The 18366-nt window shown below is 49.7% G+C and overlaps 6 protein-coding genes across 6 annotated transcripts; 4 read left to right on the top strand and 2 right to left on the bottom strand.

Moving 5' to 3' along the window:
* Window positions 1-128: 128 nt before the first annotated feature.
* Window positions 129-2210, bottom strand: SCP_0605210 (hypothetical protein; the record flags this gene model as incomplete). Its single annotated transcript, XM_027759654.1, has 8 exons — window positions 129-291; window positions 339-441; window positions 569-652; window positions 723-873; window positions 923-1291; window positions 1351-1996; window positions 2048-2092; window positions 2140-2210. 8 exons carry the CDS (start codon window positions 2208-2210, stop codon window positions 129-131), a joined length of 1632 nt encoding a protein of 543 aa, XP_027615455.1.
* A 261-nt stretch (window positions 2211-2471) lies between these two features.
* SCP_0605220 (hypothetical protein) lies at window positions 2472-4783 on the top strand (the record flags this gene model as incomplete). The annotated part of the gene is made up of 11 exons (XM_027759655.1): window positions 2472-2762; window positions 2826-3019; window positions 3086-3187; window positions 3284-3371; window positions 3474-3528; window positions 3588-3641; window positions 3695-4035; window positions 4094-4358; window positions 4417-4581; window positions 4633-4662; window positions 4719-4783. The coding sequence occupies 11 exons, from the start codon at window positions 2472-2474 to the stop codon at window positions 4781-4783; spliced, it is 1650 nt and encodes a 549-aa protein (XP_027615456.1).
* Window positions 4784-5980: 1197 nt separating this feature from the next.
* Window positions 5981-6693, bottom strand: SCP_0605230 (hypothetical protein; the record flags this gene model as incomplete). The annotated part of the gene is made up of 3 exons (XM_027759656.1): window positions 5981-6070; window positions 6130-6548; window positions 6648-6693. 3 exons carry the CDS (start codon window positions 6691-6693, stop codon window positions 5981-5983), a joined length of 555 nt encoding a protein of 184 aa, XP_027615457.1.
* A 1029-nt stretch (window positions 6694-7722) lies between these two features.
* SCP_0605240 (hypothetical protein) lies at window positions 7723-9500 on the top strand (the record flags this gene model as incomplete). The annotated part of the gene is made up of 7 exons (XM_027759657.1): window positions 7723-8025; window positions 8089-8294; window positions 8361-8471; window positions 8566-8653; window positions 8756-8930; window positions 8984-9318; window positions 9375-9500. 7 exons carry the CDS (start codon window positions 7723-7725, stop codon window positions 9498-9500), a joined length of 1344 nt encoding a protein of 447 aa, XP_027615458.1.
* A 1170-nt stretch (window positions 9501-10670) lies between these two features.
* Window positions 10671-13193, top strand: SCP_0605250 (hypothetical protein; the record flags this gene model as incomplete). Its single annotated transcript, XM_027759658.1, has 10 exons — window positions 10671-11156; window positions 11217-11404; window positions 11470-11586; window positions 11692-11779; window positions 11852-12020; window positions 12071-12315; window positions 12368-12509; window positions 12573-12635; window positions 12695-12910; window positions 12982-13193. The coding sequence occupies 10 exons, from the start codon at window positions 10671-10673 to the stop codon at window positions 13191-13193; spliced, it is 1926 nt and encodes a 641-aa protein (XP_027615459.1).
* Window positions 13194-15750: 2557 nt separating this feature from the next.
* SCP_0605260 (hypothetical protein) lies at window positions 15751-16671 on the top strand (the record flags this gene model as incomplete). The annotated part of the gene is made up of 1 exon (XM_027759659.1): window positions 15751-16671. One exon carries the CDS (start codon window positions 15751-15753, stop codon window positions 16669-16671), a length of 921 nt encoding a protein of 306 aa, XP_027615460.1.
* Window positions 16672-18366: the final 1695 nt, after the last annotated feature.

Here is an 18366-nt window from a genome sequence, read left to right on the forward strand (position 1 = left end):
CAATCACAGTCGAATCGCTCGGGCGGAAAGCAATGAGACCACAGTTCAGTAACACGTACAGTTGCATTGGAGGTCTACCTCATTATAAGTACAATCACGACAATCTTCTCCACTTCGCTGTCTGTCATCTACGGTGCCCCGACGACGCCGGTCCATGAGTCGACGAGATCAACGACGCAATAACCGTTGGTCGGGACGTATTGCCGCGTGATGAGCTTGATGGCCTCCTGTGCGACTAGCCCACCGACGAAAGCCGCTGTGTTGGGCAGGTCTGCAGTCGGTGCCCGGGCCCTGTATGACGTCGGTAAAGGTATGTCAGAGGTTGACAAACAACGTACAGTTCGCCCACTGCATCCTCCACCTCCTTTGGGAGATCCACGCCGGCGCCGACGAGCGCCTGAACCTCCTTGGTCAGCCCCTCGGCTGTGACAGACAATGGATCTTGTGGGGAGGGAAAGAAATTAGACTATATCTTAAGCTGCTTTGAAGTGGAGGAATAATTCAAGGATCGAGCGAGGAGGGACCAAGAGGCGGACAGATAAAGTAAAAAGTAAGGAATAAAACGCACCAGGATCTTGGGAAAGAAGGGTGGATAGGGCAGCGAGCGAGAGATGCGTCGCAGTCTCGCGAGGACTACTTTCAAGCGAAGAGGCTGCGCGGAAGTACAATTATTAGGATATTTAGGCAGCAGGCGCTTACAGGAGCGGAAGGTAAAGACTCACTGAACTTGCGCTCCTCGTCCCAGGTACCCCACCGACGTCCGCGGAGGACTCGTATATGATGAGCGTTTTTCACGAATGTATCAAGCTCCTCTGAATCCACATCTGGTGCGATCTCGGGAAACTTCTCCTTGAGGATCTCCGTGAATCGTGCCTGGGAAGGTGTGAGGCATCATGCATACCATTGAACGGAAGAGATATGCCTTTTCTATGCGCGCCCAGTCGCGGTAGAGGCTTTGCAGGCGCACGTAGCTCGTTGTGTCTGTCTTCATATCCGGGAGGGCCGAACTCAGAGGAAGACATCCTGGCCCCCGCGGGTCTTTTACAAACGCATCGAGTGTTCCCAAGAGCGCATGGAAGCCAACGTTCAAAGGTGACGTCGCAGCAGAAGTAGTCGACACCGAAGCAAGGAGCGAGGCGACTGCAGGCGGTACGGCGGGCTCACCCCAAACGCGGTACGCCTGTGCTTCTGCCTCGTCGAAGTTCTCTTCATCGAGCTTCATCTTCCGCGCGTGGAGTGTCTCCTTGAAGTGTTCCTTTTCCGCGTAAGTCGAGGGGAGCACACCGCCGTGCTATAATATTGGTGAGTGCGGCATACACGTGCATGTCATCGTCGCTGGCCAACACTTACCTCTGCGCGCCAAGCGTCCACCGCGTGTACAAGAATAACGACAAATGGAATATGCGCGTGGGTGGTAGGGTCAAGCGCAGACAGGTCAAGGTCGCGCGCCCATTGCAAGAGCGCAGGGAATGGCCGTGTAATGCGTAGCGATGGAGCGGTCTCGTCTGTATGCGGCTGAGAAACGCAGTGCTCGCGGAACTGGATATAGAATTCTGCAAGGAAGCCAGCAGAGCGCACTGCGATAAGCTGTGGGCCAGTGGGATCGTCCCAGAGCAGACGCGAGAGGGTGTCCAAAGTGTCATTTGGAAGATTGTGTGTGATAACGAGGGAAAAGTTCCGGACCCAATCGCGGCCATCATCTGTTGCCAGCAGCATGTTGATATCCTTTGTAATCGCCTCAGCGGAGACGCTGTCATTCAATTCCCGGAGAAGGGTGACGGCCTCCTCTGCGCGCGAACGACCGATGCTAGCAGGTCCGTTCAAAAAGAAATTGTTACCCGCATCTGCGCGGGATACTACGGCTGGATCGAGGAGAGCAAAGTGACCGACGCCAGGAAGGACGAGGTTTTTGAGAATCGCGGTGGAAGTGGCGGAGGCAGAGATGACCAAAATACGAGATGACTCCAGTGCAGACTGACCAGAAGCCGCCCACAACCTACATTATCTGTGAGACAAACAGGAGAGAGAGATCTGCTCGTCGACGCACCTTAGTTGTCGATCATAGCGGCGGGTCTTACTGTTTGGTTGACCTCTGCTCAACTGTCAGCGGTGGACAAAGATGAGAAAGGAGCGACGTACTCGACAGGAAGTGCGGTGTGGCCAACAGTAGAGGTAGCCTGCTCGATGGTCTGCGATTCCTTTGTGCTCATCGTCGTGGTCGTCCTCGACCGTGACATCGGAGACGCGTCTTCAAGCGCCGGTCGATCACATGATTGTAAACGCGATCGGGGTGTCGCTCGGCAATTGGAACTGAGTGGGTCAAGCGCTTTGGGCCTCCGTTACAGTGTTCTGTCGGTATCAACTTCTCTCGGCATGCCTCGGTCGTATGTAGCAAGACACTGCACCCCAACTCGTTCCTCAGTATAAGACTATCGTGCGTTTCTTGATAGATCCTGCTATATGCTTCGAACATGGATTCCGAGCCTGCACGATCGATGCTAGAGAACCTGAGAGAACTTCTCCCGTTTCCCCTCGTTCGTTATATCCCCGCGGAAGAATTCTTGTCTGGTGGAGGCGAACTTCAACCTGTTGATTGGGAGGATTCAGATCTTCCCGATTTGCCTTTGGAGGACCACAATTCGAGGTGCTACTACTGCTTGGATGATTACCAGCCGCCGCGCCGAAAGTCCGCCCAGCATGTGCAACTATCGGAGACAGCACGAGAACCGCTGACGCGGTTCCCATGCGGTCATGTTTTGCATGTATGTTCATTGATTTGTTGTACTCCTTCATAATGGTTATATCAACCTTCTCACACTTCGTAGCAAGACTGTGCTAGAGCATGGATAGGAGAGCACTCTAAGTGCGTCCTGTGCAAGAGTGACTTATATCCGAGTGAATGTGTGCAAGAGGGCATCAGCTGGTCTTCAGTGTCCAATATTTTCCGCGTTGAGGATGGGATTTTCAGAAGGGTAGTTGATGTGGAACTTCTTCATACAGTTCACACAGTTGATAAAGAGTGAGTTTGTGATTTCTAGAACAAGGTTGGCATACTACTGTCTCACCTGATTTGTATGTGATGCAGCCTTGTCATATCTGGATCTTTTTCGGAGGACGGTCAGTATATGAGAGTGCAACGGGGCTCGGGCATGTACGTCATCCACACAACTACAGGTTCTGAAATCTGGTGCTGTACCATCTATTCTTGCACCTTCACGTCGGACTGATGATCTCTATGGCACTTCAAAACTCTCCTTTATTACCATGTTCCAATTTCGGGCAGCTCCTTCATGGAAGACGGCCTTAGTACCCACCACTTCAGTCCAGATGGAACAGTTCTAGTGACGGAAAATGATCATGGTGATATTACTGTAAGTCATGCTCAATTTGGCTTTCGTAAATGGGGATATAAGTCTGACTGTTTTTGCTCATGCATGATGGCTCATGAATGATTGGATGTGTATGTGCTGCAGATCTGGAAAATCCAGCCTGGACATAATGAGAAGATCCGTACACTCATCGGACGCAGTAAGGACATATGGGATCTCCAGTTCTTCGAAGGCATCAATCGTTTGTGTCTCTCTCAGAGGGCATGACTATGCACGTGTGGGACGTCGCGAGCGGTCAGCCGATGCAAATTAGCAAGTCTATTGGTGATTTCAACATATGCTGACATTCACACTTGTGCCTACAGTGCAGTTGCAAAACGAGTCCAGTTCTTGTCTTGCATGTCACGGTGGCTTTGTTGCAGTAGCCAAATCTAACGGAACGATAGAGTTGTGGGATGTCGGGAATGGCTCACTCATGAATTACTGGAGAGGGCATGACTCTCGGACAAGAGGACTGGTATTCATGCCCGATGGTACTGGACTTGTATCAGCTGCGGCACAGGAGGACCCACTCAAGTATTGGGACATGACAACAATATTGGACAGAGGATTGACCTCCCCCGCCTTTTCACGGGACCATCAGGTATCCCAGGTTACTGAAGGTCTATTGAACCTGTCTCCTACAAGAATGTTCACCGGGGCTAAGGTATGTTTACTGTAATCTCTGTGTGGGCATCATGCGCTGCTTAGAGACACATCCGAAGGACCCTTTCTCACCCACTGTCTCGCACGATGGGTGTTGGTTAGCATGCTGCGACTTCCGGGGAGAAGCAGTGTTTTGTGGGATGTCCAGACAGGAGCGCTGCAATTCGTCCTACGAGTTGAACCTCTACGTGGGTATCCTCTGTGTTATAGTGCCACATGTGGGAGTGTTGCTGAAATGTCCATCTGGGACAGTGATTGGTATTGACTTCAACCAGGAGAGGAGCTGTGTTGTGACATTTAATAAAGAATGCACTATTCAGACATGTGCGTTTCCACAATTATCCGTGTTGCTGCTTAAACCGACGAAGTATACATATCTCAGGGAAAATTACCACCTTCAATGAAAAGCGGGCAGATTCACAACCCGAGGCGTCAACACAATCCCTCGTTGACCATGAACAGTCTATTCCGGCCTCTTCTTCAACAGATGATCCAGCATACCCGCACGAACAGGCAGATCCTATGACCGCGACCCCCGCAACATCTGGTAGGTTCAACACCGTAACGGGCGTCGAGCACCTTTGACTGATTTACACAGCCGCGACCGTGATGTCCGATCGCGATACTGGTAAGTCGTCTCTTGGCCCTGGCTCACGTTCCTGGTGTCTAATGGCACAGACGTAGATAATGACACCACCATGTCCGGTAAACGAGATAACACTGGTCAGGACGAGGAGCACTCAGTATGAGATGTACACGAAGCCAGTTCCCGGATACAGGTTATATTTCGAACGCTGTAAATTCCCTCGGGGCTCAACGTCGAGTGGAGTTACTCTTTTGGTTTTGTCGACTGGTCCGCGCATAGTACTTCATACCGCTTTCTTGCAGCTCGTCAACAATTACTTCTTTCTCTCGATCTAGACAGCTATATACACGGAGGATGGTCTTCGTTGTTGATGCGCTCTGTACACACAAAGTGGCGGATACGTGTGGTCCGCAAAATCAGCCCAGTAGTATCGTGCAAGAAAACAGTGACACATGTCGGAATAAACTCAATACATATATACAGTGTAACGTGCTGCGTAGTGAATGAGTCCATCGGATTACCTTCATGCAGAGCCCCACGACACGATAGACTACTACTCAGCGCAGTCCTACGATCTCGACAACTTCTTCTCCTAGTTGTAGTCGAAGATCCTGAATCTGTCCTTGCGCCTGAACAGCCGTGTCCAGATGAAAATGTTTTGGCTAGCGGTGGACTCGGGCAGTGTGAATAGCGGTTAGAAGCAGGTGACGTCGAAAGAGAAACGATCCGTCGAGCATTGCGGAGCTGGCTCTGCCTTCGTGGAGTAGGACTGAGACTGAGCGGTAACTGCATTGAGCTTACATTGAGCTGCGAGACATCGAGCTTGATTTTTTCGCGTGAATCGCTTTCCCTTCACGTCGACAACAGACAGTACACCTACGGCATGGGCGGACTGTGATGAAGAGCAGGCTCATATATCAATCATATATCTGCCAGGAAGACACAAGAAATATATGTGGATTCTTGCCGTCCGGCACATGGAGGACGCGTTCAATTGAGAAACGCAGGGGAAAGACCGCGGAGTCCACAGTAGCAGGAATGTCTCTATATTAGGCAACACCACTTGCAATACTCAGGCAATCGGCAGAGACGCTGTTAAGCAGGACAGTGTCCTATGCGCACAATGCTATCGGGCCCGTTTGCATGCGTTTTCATATCCGGAGCATTATCTGGAGCATGGTGGAAATCATGCTAGCTGCTACGGATCCGTCATCTGTCAAGTGTGCCCAACAAAGCAAGGAAGTCGGTGTTCAGCAGTGATGTACCTCAGCTAGAAGACGCTGAGGCGGCTAGGAGCAGGGCGAATTACATGCGGACTCGGCCCAGATGCCTTACGGTCACGGCTTGGTTTAGGATTCGTTCAGTTCTCTTCGCTCAGCTTCCATTTTTGTGCTTGAAACACCGCAAAGTGGTTCTTCTCCGTATCAGTCGCAGTGAGCGCCCCGCCGTGCTGCGGCACGGGGAAAAGAATATGAGCGTGGGCGGTAGGGTCAAGCGCGGACAAGTCACAGTCCCGCGCCCACCGCAAGAGCCTAGGGAAAGATCGCGTAATCTGACCGACGGAGCAGTCTCATCAGTGTGCGGCTGCGAAACGCAGTGCTCGTGGAACCGGACGTAGAAATCTGCGAGGAAGCCAGCAGAGCGCACTGCGATCAGCTGCGGGCCAGTGAGAGCGTCCCAGAGCAGACGCGAGAGGGTGTCCAGAGTGTCATTTGGGAGATTGTGTGTGATAACGAGCGAAAGGTTCCGGACCCAATCGCGGCCATCATCTATCGCCAGCGGCGTGTTGATATCCTTCGTAGTCGCCTCACCGGAGACGCTGTCATTCAATTCCCGGAGAAGTGGGACTGCCTCTGCGCGCGAGCTGCCGACGCTAGTAGGTCCATTCAAGAAGAAATTGTCTCCTGCGTCTGCGGGGGGTACTAGTGCTGGATCGAGGGGAGTAAAGTGAGATGCCAGGAAGGACGAGGTGTTTGAGGATGGCGGCGGAAGTAGGAGAGGCGGAAGTGATCAAAATACGAGATGACTGCAATGCAGATCGACCAAAGGCTGCCCAGCGCCCACAACGTACATTATCAGTGAGACAAATAAGCACTTTGGGAGAACTGCTCGTCGACGCACCTTAGCTGTCGATCATAGCGGGTCTTACTATCTGGCTAACCCCTGCTCAAGAGTCGGCGATGGACGGAGAGGGTACACAGTCAACGTACTGGATCATGATACAAACGGCGGCGTGGCTCTCAACGAAGAGTCAACTAGTCACATGTGGCGGACGCGTTGGCGCGCGTTTGGGACTGCAGCTCGCGCCCCACGGACGGGCAAGTTGAGTCTTTGCCATGATGGCAAGTGAGACTGTACCCTTACGACAGGCGATGGTGACTTACCAGCAGCCGCATCAGGCAGATAGCAGAAAGGAGAGTGTCTTAAAAGCCTCTTTCTGAGCTTCTGGATTCTGCGCACTCGACAAAGAGTTTTTCTGACAAGACTGTGGACATGTTCGGCCTGAGATCCCAGCGTAATAGGCTGGTTGTCTTACATGGAGGGTGATCGGAGGATAGTAAAACTGTCCTCCGAATGACAAATCATTGCAGTTAGACGTTAAACCTTCGTCCATCCGTACAGTGCAAGGAACAGTTGATTCCCATTAATAAGACGATTCCATCTCTACAATCCACCTCCATTGATAGATTGTCCGAGGCCATTGCCTGTCATGCCTCTGGCAAGTGCCGGATCTTTCCATGGTCTCGTCATCTAATGTCTTTATATTAGTTGTGGATGATGTCCAGGTTCCAGGACGGCGGCGATAAATTCAATACTGCCACCTCAATGGGGCCGTGGCTGCGATACTGCGGCCATACTTATCAGTGGTCCATTCATCGACTCTACTTCTTTCCGGACACGACTCGGTTGCATGTGACAAGAATGATTCGCGCTGCTTTGCAGCTAGGTGAGTAAGATTTTGCCACCTGTCTTCATTCCTCATCGACTTCTCTGGATGTACCTTGATCGCGCGCAACAAGACCCCGTCCTCCCGCTGGTCCTCACTATCACGTCGGCGCTCTCGTGTATTATTTGAAAGTTTCACGCCTCCCGTTTCGAAGAATGGAATCTGCGCTTGGTCCAGGCCAGCGACGGCTGCTGGGAGAGTTGGGCCAGTTAACGAGACTCTTCGCATTTCCGCTTGTCCGCTATATCCCAGCAGAGGCATCTGGCGATAAATTTCAGTCTGTAATATGGGAAAGTTCAGATCTCCCGGATGTGCCTCTGGAGGATCATAATTCAAGATGCTACTACTGCTTGGACGATTACGAACCACCCCGCAAGAATTCCGTCCAAATCGCACAAGTGCCAGAGACAGCAGCGCCAGAACCACTCACGCAGTTTCCATGCGGTCACGTTCTACATGTATGTTCATTTAGTTGTTGCAGTGCTCATCCCCAAGTTGATAGGATTTTTCGCACTCCATAGCAAGACTGTGCTGCAGCTTGGATGCGAGAGCACTCCGAATGTTTCTTGTGCAAAGCCGACATACTCGGTCCAACTGATCTGCCATATCCAACTGATTGTTTGAAAGAGAATAGTGACTGGTCTGCGGTGTCCAACCTTATTCGCAGTCAGCATGGGATCGCCAGAAGGGTAGTTGAGGTTGATCTTCTCTATACAATGCCTGCCGAGTGAGTGTGTAATTTCTAGAACAAGGTCGGCATGCTCTAAGCTCAACGGACTTATGCGCAATGCAGACCTTGCGATTTTGCATATTTCTCGGCGGACGGTCAATATCTGGCAGTGGGAGGGCGGTATGCTGGTGGACACGGACGTGTCATCCGAACAATGACAGCATCTAAAATCTGGTACATTGCCGTCTGTCCACGTCCTCCCATGATAGACTGATTATTTTTTTTTCGTATTCTATAATCCTGCGTTGTCATCTTCCATCTTGCGCAGCACCTTCACCGACGATTACCTCTCAGCCTGCTGCTTCAGTCCCGATGAGACAACCCTCGTGACAGGAAATAGCCGTGGAGGTATCAAGGTGGGTCATGCATTTGTATCAAATTTCGCAATTCAAGCTATAAGTAGCCATGTCCGCTCACGCGTCGCCGCTCATAAATGAACGAAAATATACGCATTACAGATCTGGAACATCCAAGTTGCAGACGGGCATGCGGAGAAGACAACTACGCTCGTTGGGCACAGCGCCACTGTAAGATCGATGCAGTTCTTGGATGGCAGTAGTTCGCTCGCGTCCCTCGCAGCTGACGAGACTCTACACATTTGGGACGTCAGAAGCGGTCACATGATTCAGACAAGTGGGTTCATTGGCATTTTCAACATATGGAGATGTTGATTTATATGTTTACAGTACAACTACAAGGCATGAGGAGCCTCCGTCTTGCATGTCACAGCGGCCGTATCGTAGTTGGCTCATCTGACGGGATGATAGACTTGTGGGATGTTGACACAGGCTCACTTTTAAATCGCTGGAGAGGCCACAATGATCCAATTACGAACCTGGTCTTCACACCCGATGGTACTGGACTTGTGTCATCAGCATGGTCTACGGACCCACTTAAATGTTGGGACATGACGGCAATACTAGAGAGGTACATGGCCTCACCCGCGATTTTCGACAATCATCGAGGAACCGAAGAAGATATATCGAGTGTGTTTACCACAAGAACATTTACCGGAACCGAGGTACGTTGAGTGTGTTCTGCGTGGGCGTGGTATGCCGTTGATAAATTCATCTGAAGTATCCTCGCTCGGTCACTATCTCGCGCGAAGGACACTGGTTAGCATCCTGTGACTGGGAAGAAGTATTTTTGTGGGATGCCCAGACGGGAGAAATGCAATTCGTCCTGCGGGTTGGGTCAGATTGAAGTGGGTCACCTCCGCATCGTATGGTCATATTCAAGAGCGCTGCTGACATGTCCATCCGGATCAGTTCGCAGTGTTGCTTTCATTCAAAAGGAGAATCGCTTCGTCACATGTAGTGCGTCTGGCATCGTTCGAACATGTTCGCATCCCTAATTCTCTATTTCGTGGCTTATACACTGACGAAGGTTACCTGTCTCAGGGAAATTAGACATCTTCACCAGCACCTCTTCTGTCAACCCCGGGTGACCCAAATTGTTGAGACGATGGGCACTAGCTATGTGATGCATGGATAGAAGGTGCAGCGTCCCCCCTTCACAACACTCGATATCTCATAGCGCTAGACTATGCCCCTGTGCGTACCCCGTTTTTCAACGGAGCGAGCTCCACACGGTGACTGTCTCCTGCTCTGGCAACAGATATCGTGAATCGTGAATGCTTCAGCAGTCTTCCTGCCTTTCCATGATTACGCCACTCTTAACTTCAAGTCAGGCCTTACGGGGACCTCAAGGTTCAAGTCTGTATGTGAGCCTTGCGCAGATTTGGACTCAGTGCTTTATACTCTTGTAATATATTGTGGCTGTTACTTTGTAGGTGTGCAGTTCCTTTGTACGATCTCGAATACGGCGACCATACCTGTAGTGAGAATGGTTTTGCGCATCATGGCATCACGTCGAATCACAAGTGAGTGGTGATTGGCTCCAAGCACTGTTCAGGGTAGGAATACGTCCTACCTTATGGCGCCAACGGCACATGATTGCACTTGCATGGAACATATCAAGCTCCATTGACTGATGCACTCAATTTGATCAGCGCTTGCTCAGAGATCACCGCGCATGCAATAGGACAGTTCTTGATAATGTACTCGTGGTCGCCCAGAGATCCGGATTGCCCGCTCATGCTGTTAACACCTCGTCCAATCGGAGAAGATGCGGCGTGCCGGGAAGGGCTTTAAATTATCCGTGGACATAGCGTGGATTCAGCGGGCCCCCCTAGGCTGCCCAACATGCGCGTCGTCTGAGACATCGTGTTAAAAGCACACATACAAGGTGTCGTGTAAGCATTTGGCGAAGTAAGTACCGATCACTCTGTCGATCTTTTGGTGATTTCATCCTTATATTGTACTCACCTGCACAGTCATGCGCCGACTCCGTGATGCACGAACTGGTCGAAGCATGGTTGTGCCAGTTCCTCGAGATGAGCCTAGCACCAGCGAACATTCGGGATCCAACGGATCCCCTACTGAAGTATCAGACCACCATTCCAGCGCAGACGCCAGCGAACAGTCCAACGAACCTTCAGACGAACCCCCTGGCGATAACACCAGCAATCACTCCGGCGATGAGTCCCGGGCCAGCAGTCACTCCAGCGACCACTCCATTGGACGTGTCTTCCGCGCCAAGGCGATTGACTTTCTTCCCCTCGTCCGCTACATCCCGGTGCCAGAGGTTACGTCTCATGCGAGCGCTCACAACTTTCCTGAATGGGAGGACTCAGATCTCGTAGACGTCACTTTGGAGGACCAGAACTCTAGATGTTACTTATGTTTGGAGGATTTCTTACCTCCAAAAGCGAAATCTACGCAGAAGTCCGAGCCTGGACCAGTGGAAGAGACAGAACAGGAACCTCTCAGACAGTACCCGTGCGGCCATGTATTTCATGTGCGTTCGCTCCCTTGTTACTACCGAGTAACTCACTTAGAGGTGTATTCCGTACTACAGCGATTCTGCGGAGACCGTTGGATGAGTGAAAATGCAACATGTTTTCTCTGCAAGAAGGACCTATATCCGTCCGAAGGTGTAGAGCAGGGAAAGGGCTGGTCGGCGCGATTCGCCCTCTTTCCCAGCCAGGACGGGGTGTTGAGAAGAATGATTGATGTGGAACTGATACACTCGTATCAGTATGATTGGTGTGTACCACATTTGCGTTGAAGGAGTCACAGACAATAGCTTATTTATTGTGTATATGTAACAGGAATATGGGGAAAGCTGTAGCACACCTTTGTTTCTCACAAGATGGCAAGTATTTCGCTGTGAGATGTGGACGCCGCTGGATACGTGTAGTTGAAGTACAGACGGGGTCCGAAATATGGTACTGTCACCTTCTGATTTGTCTTTACCTCGTCAACTGATTTGATTTGTAATGGTATCATGACTTTCGTCCGGCACAATCTGGGGGATGTTCCAAATTACATAGTATGTTGGATCACGGCGGTTTTGATGCGTTCTGCTTAGGTCCAGATGGTCGGTTACTTGTAACAGGAGGCAGACGTGGACGTCTCAATGTAAGTTTCAATGATGGCATAACCTAACAGCAGTGCTGACCACCTTCTTGATGTTGAATTCGTACGACCCAGATCTGGACTGTTACTGCCACAGGTCATCGCATCAAAAATACTCTCGTTGGACACACCGCAAAAGTGAGAGGTGTTGATATATCACAAGATGGTCGATCACTCGTCTCCTTGTCCTTTGACAAAACCCTGCGGACCTGGAATATAGTGACGGGGAGTCCTGTCCAAACTAGTAGGTCCAGTTGTATACATTCCGTTAGTTACGATCTAATTGTTCGCCAGTCCAAATTCAAGATATTCCGGCCTTGATTCGTATGGCGCCAGATGGGCGGTCTGTTGCCGCAGGGTTCGACAATGAAGTGGTCAAGCTTTGGGATACGGAAACCGGCAGACTGTTGAGACGTTTCAAGGCGAAAGATGAAGTCAAAAGCATCGAATTTATGCCAGACAGTACGGGTATCTTGGTAGGGGATGATTCTGGGAAAATCAGATTGTTGGATACTACACGCGGTTACACTCGACATTCGGTATGAGTGTCTGTTATTTTGTCGAGGCACTGCGTCATACTGACTCTCTCAGTATGACATACGGTTAATGGCACTCTCACGCGATGGAAGACTGGTGGCGTCCAGTGATGACGGTGGAGAAGTCCATATCTGGGAGTTTGAGACGGCAGAAGTCCACTGTGTACTCTCATTAGAGGATCACGGCGAAGATTTGCGTACGTCTATATCATTACGCGAGCGACTGCCTGCGAGTTGGTAATTGGGATTCGTGCCGTTAGCAAACCCCAGTTCTAAGGGAGACATATTTGGAACATGTGGTTCTGATGGAAGAATCCTAATATGTATGGTCTACAATGTTTTAATTTTCTGTTCATAAACTCACGAATATTGCATCGTCTAGGGAAATTGGGCGCTCTTAACCAGGCAGTACTCACGTCACGCTCTCCACCATCTACCCCAGGCTCTTCGACAATTCTTCTCTCTGAGCTACCATTTGACACGTCGACGGACGAGTCGGGCCAATCTAGCGGACTGTCTCCGATGTTATTCGACTCCCCAGATTCTAACAGGCCGGCGGGAAGAGCTGCCGCAACCAAGATCGCTGATCCCCCGGTAGGTAGGTAACATACCTACCCGTTTTATACGTTTAGATAAATTCAATTACGTGCTTGATATGATCTGCATCAGTGAACACATCCTCGCGTACTGTGTTTCATCTTCAAAGAGTTCTAAATCCATTCGGTTACATAAAATATTTCTTAGTCCCGTCATATTCTGCGATGCAGTCAAATAACAGGAAAACGACACAAATTAACACGCAACTCGCACATAATTCAGTTCGATCAGTTGCTCATTCGCGGGTGAGGTTAGCAGCTTTCCCGTCGATGGCTACTAGCTAATGTACTCTGATTAGCCCACGATTTATCTCGGGGATCCGACATGCTGTCAGGAATATATTTCCGCACGAGTAGAGTGCTCTGACTAGGGTATCAGAAGATGCAGTTCTTATGTGGGCGTGACGGTCTATTCGGCAGTCATCAGCAAAACGTCACATTCACTTTATCGGTCTTAGCGAGCTGAAATCAGACCTACCAGACCTCTCAGACCGCTAAGTGCTTCAGACGAGTGCGTCTGAATCCATGAGGTTAGCTTCTGAAACCAGACATGTAAGTGGCAATTCAGACAATTCCAGACAAGTCAGAAAGTCTTCCAGACAAACTCAGAGGATCTTCCAGACACTTTAAGACACAAATAAGCTAGAATAGATATATTCAGAACTACAGTAAGGACAGATACTACGTCTACAAAGTACATAGTACAGTCGGAAACTTACGCAAGAGTCCACAAACAGGGGCACGGGGTGAAAGCGGCATCATCATCGTACGACTGCCGACCCACTTCTCAGTGTACTCCTTGGCTGCAGGCGACGGGTACTTGGAGGATGGGTGAGAAAGTGTGGGTGGCACGTACTGGTTGTTCTGTGCTGATTTTGTCTGGTAGAAGCAACACCCGCGGCCACGGCATTCGTCATCCCACAGGACTCATTCTACTTCACGGTGCATCCGCCCTCCAAGTTGTGTGCCTGCTCGAGTTGGTACCAACCACCGCATGTAAGCGCCGTGCAGAACGCTGGTCGGAATGCGTACTGCCGTCAGCAGGTGTTCGACGAAGCAGCATGCGGATACTACACTGATCCAGACAGTTGAATACTGCCCAGCTGCTAGTACTGAAAGTCAACGTCGAAGGGACAGTGTGTATCAGTGGTCAATAGGATGAGAGCAGGCTAGAACTCACCGGTGAAGGCAACAATTCTGTACGCAAATTATTCGTATCAGGATGGCGAGTGCTCGCGGAGGAACAAACACGGTCCTCACGTACCACTGCGCCGGTGCTGCTTCTTTTAATTGCCATTCAACCGGCTTGAGGAGAAGCGAGGGAGAAGTCTATTTTCGTAGCCTCACCTCTTGTGTACCCTTGAATAAATGTTTGTGCAAAGTGCGAGCATCTGCCGGCTGTGCAGGGCAGGAAATCGCATGGGCGAGAGATGATGTCGGGCCTCTAGCAGGTATAAAGGTCAGGTCAGTACATCCTGCAGAACAAGTGCCTCTGCGATATTTCTGATGAGTGACATTTATCATTGATTGGGAGAACAGTGCGGCCGAGGGATGAGCACATCCCTCGGCCGTAATTCCCATAACAGGCTTCGTGAAGACCTCCGGGATGAATTTCAGGCTGAACGGCGAGACGTACACCACGATCGAGTAAACTTCCCTCGTCTTGCTGCGTGAGTGAAGGACCACCGTAGCCCCATGGAAAGTAAACATGAGCTGGGAACACAGAAGTAAACTAGCAACAATGACAGCCAAAAACTCGCCGAATGTGATACCATCCTGATCATCAAAATGAAACAGAGTTTTGTTGCTTGCCTTCATCACATTGTTTGTCAAGTCCTACTGCAGTGAAAAAAGAAAACTCAAGGCCTCCTCGAGCATCGGCAGCTACTAGTATGCTCTCTGCATGCTCGAATCATCCTGTTCACGGCCACTGTACCACTCACTACTCACGAAATCTCCGAACTAGTGAAATCCAAAGAGGAAACTTCAGAGATAATACGGAATAGCGCGACTGCTTACATTCGATCAAAAACTCATGCTCCGTTTCATGAGTCCGGGGATCCTGAAGCAGGCTCAAGAACAAACTTGCAGAGCCAGAAGGAACGCGGGCCTAGGTGCTTTGTTTGGTCGTCTTTGGCCAAGTTCAACAAAGTCGTGGTTCCCTCTTACAATTTCACACATGGGATTGTTGAACTCGATGAACATTCTTGTTTCAGTTAAATGTTCACGCGCACGTTCGAACTCCTGCCTGCAATCGGAACCATCTCAAGAATGCCCACTAGAATGTGAGGCACTGTGAAATTGTTACATATACCTGCCTTGAAGATCCCGGCTCCAGCTACCTGTGTTGCATGTACTGTATATGGCTAACTCGATACGCCCAGGAATAGGATGGAAGGAGAAAATATGTATATGTACAAAAGTGAGCATGGTGGCAGAACAGCCAATGGGCATATGTAGATGCTAGAAAAATAGCTCAGTGCTAGGTACTCAGTGACTATATGAACATTACTGTACTGATATGACCTTAGGTTCAGTCACGCGTCACAGGACCAGTGAACTGAACCGTTTTGGGCGCTTGTCACATGTCACAAGGCATCCATGGATTGTTTTCTGAGTGAGCACGAGGAACGAGCGCGAACACAGAATTTCGTCTATGTTCGGATTAGGCAGTTGTGGCGTGGCATCTTTTCTTGCCTTCCGCCATGACTGGCGTTCTCGCTGCTCGATATCAAAGCAGTTTAAGCTTTCATTTTCATCTAGACTTTCACGTTTCGGACGTTCCTTAGACCATCTAGTTTAATAAGACTCTCTACAGAATCTAGTATAAGTAATACTCGAAATGCAGCTCGACCCCACATCGCTGGAATGCCCCGACTATGCTTCGGACATGTATGCAGTGACCCGCGCGCCGCTGGTCAATGACAACACCTCCAACGAGCAGGCTATTCAGTTACTAGTCAATATCTGGAAGGCTGGAAATGAGGCTGACAAGGTAGCATGGCAGCTCCAGATAGAGGAACATGAAGCTGAGATAGCGGAGCAGATTAGGTTGGCAGCAGAGGCAGATAAGGACACACAGGAAGCACAGCTCGTAGAGCAGGCGAATGCACAGAAGGAAGAAACAAAAAAGAATAGAGCAAAGTTTGCACCGATCCCGGACAGAGACGTACCAACCGTTGCTCCAGTTATTGCCGCTAACTACGCAGTCAAAAGAATGGAGAAAGGCAATTTTGTAGAACTATGGTACTACACAAACGAGGGGCTTGAAGAGGCACTGCGCATTACCAGCTCCGTTGATGATGAGGCAATGGTGATCACTCGAACAGCGGATGGTTCCACCTCCTGGGTCCCTGCAGCATCCGTGAGAGAAGCCCGAGGAGTCACAGATGACAAGGACATTCACTGGGAAGACTTCTGTCAAGCTGTACTGCGCATGGTCCTCGCAATGGAACAAGCACGTTGGCCGGAAGAGTGGATCACCATGCTCGCAAGGTTCTGGGGCAACCTGCAGATACATGAGCTTCGCTCGAGCATTGATCCGCTCGACCAGAAGACTCTTCTGGTATACCAGGGAGAGCAACACAAGCTCTGGCACAGGGCGATTACTTCTTCAGCAACGGCGTACAACCTTGCACAGATCAACAAGGAGCTCATACGGAAGACCAAAGAACGCATATACTGGGCAGAACGCGGCCGCAGAGACAACGAGCGGGATTTTAGCGTGCGTACTTCGACCATTTGGTGGCAGATGACATGCTGACAATTTGAATTTTCAAATCACCATATCCACACGATATCTCGGCGCTCCCATCTATGTAATTGCACGGGCATTGGCATTGGCACTGGCACTGGCACTGGCATTGGCACGGGCAATGGCATTGGCACTGGCAAATGGTGCGGGCACGCAAATCCACATTACGCTCACATTTGTGACTGCGCTCCACAACAGTTGGACCAGCGCCACAATCTCTCGCTAGCACCCACGCCACCATGCAGAGGTGGGCAGCCCATGCAATCCATGCAGTCTCGTCACAGCTCAGAGTCGCACAACCGATCAAGATCTTCAGCACGAGCAGGATCTTCCAGCACCTCACGACTTGGACAGAGATCGAGGGACAATGGGTACCCAGCAAAGCAGGAGGATTTTCGGAGTGGCGCCATTTGGCTATGTCGCAGATGCAGGTGCAGACATATTCCGAGCCAATGGAATTGGCCCACTTTCGAAATGGGTCGATGACCACTTCTTTTTTCGCATTCTGTGGATATATCTGCACACATACAATCAGAGTCGAACATGCTGGCATGATGACATCACCATCCGCGGTCAGCATCATGATGGCGGATGCACACACCTATCAGCCAATATATACCTAAAAGTCCATATAACCGAGGTGGAATATTTTGTGTAAATTTCCATAAAACCAAGTGTTGGCCAAGAATATAATATAGGATGGAGATATAGGGTTGGCCAAGATAAGTAGGCTATATAGGCTGAGTCGCATATTTGGGAGTTAGCCAAGGGAGGTGCAGTTTAAAGTCTATATAGGTTGTCGGGCATTTTGGGGTCGGACACCATTTCTCTATATAGATTGTAGCTGAAATAGTGCCATTGGCCAAGAGTCATAAAATTCCAATCCTATATAGAGTTTGCAGACAGTTGGGCTTGGCCAAGTGGACCTGTATAGAATCTTTGTGTAAATGTTCCACCCGGCCAAGGCACATGAAATTTTGATCCTATATAGCATTTCCTAACATTTGGCTGTGGCCAAGGGTACCCTATATAGATTTTTGTGAAAATAATGCCTGCGGCCAAGGGTCAAGAAATTGAAATCCTATATAGGATTGTCTGAAATTTGGTTGTGGCTGAAAATATCCTATATAGTTTTTATGGAAATGGTGGTCTTGGCTGAGTGTTCTGAAATTTATATTCTATATAGGGTCTTCTAAACTTTGGCATTAGCCAAGAATGCCCTATATAGTTTTTGTGAAAATGGTGGCCTTGGCCGAGGATCTAGAAATTTTCATTCTATAAAGAGTTTTTCACACTTTGGCCTTGGCCATATAGCTTTTTACACAAATGGGGCTTCAGGCTAAGGCATCCAAACTTAATGGTCTTGCTGACACTAGTGCAAAGCAGGGGTATACCCCTGGGAACTTTGAGCTGTACCCCTACCCTTACCCTCCAAGGGTACATACCCTTCACCAGGGGTAAGAGTATGGGTAAGGGTACCAAACCCTGAGGGTATACCCCTCAATATCTGCCTTACTTGAGGAAATAACATCATAGACATTAAGTTTAAGGCTTGTAATATTCTTCTTTTCCCTTTAAAGCTTCTGTAAACATAGTTTAAGGCTGTATCTAGGCTGTACTTAGGCTTTAGTCACCATACAATTACTGCTTACATTATATATACTAAATGCAGTGATACCCTCCAGGGGTACAAGGGTCTGAAAG

Source organism: Sparassis crispa (genome assembly GCF_003851025.1).
Source record: "Sparassis crispa DNA, contig_000005F, whole genome shotgun sequence".
NCBI classification, from domain to species: Eukaryota; Fungi; Basidiomycota; class Agaricomycetes; order Polyporales; family Sparassidaceae; genus Sparassis; species Sparassis crispa.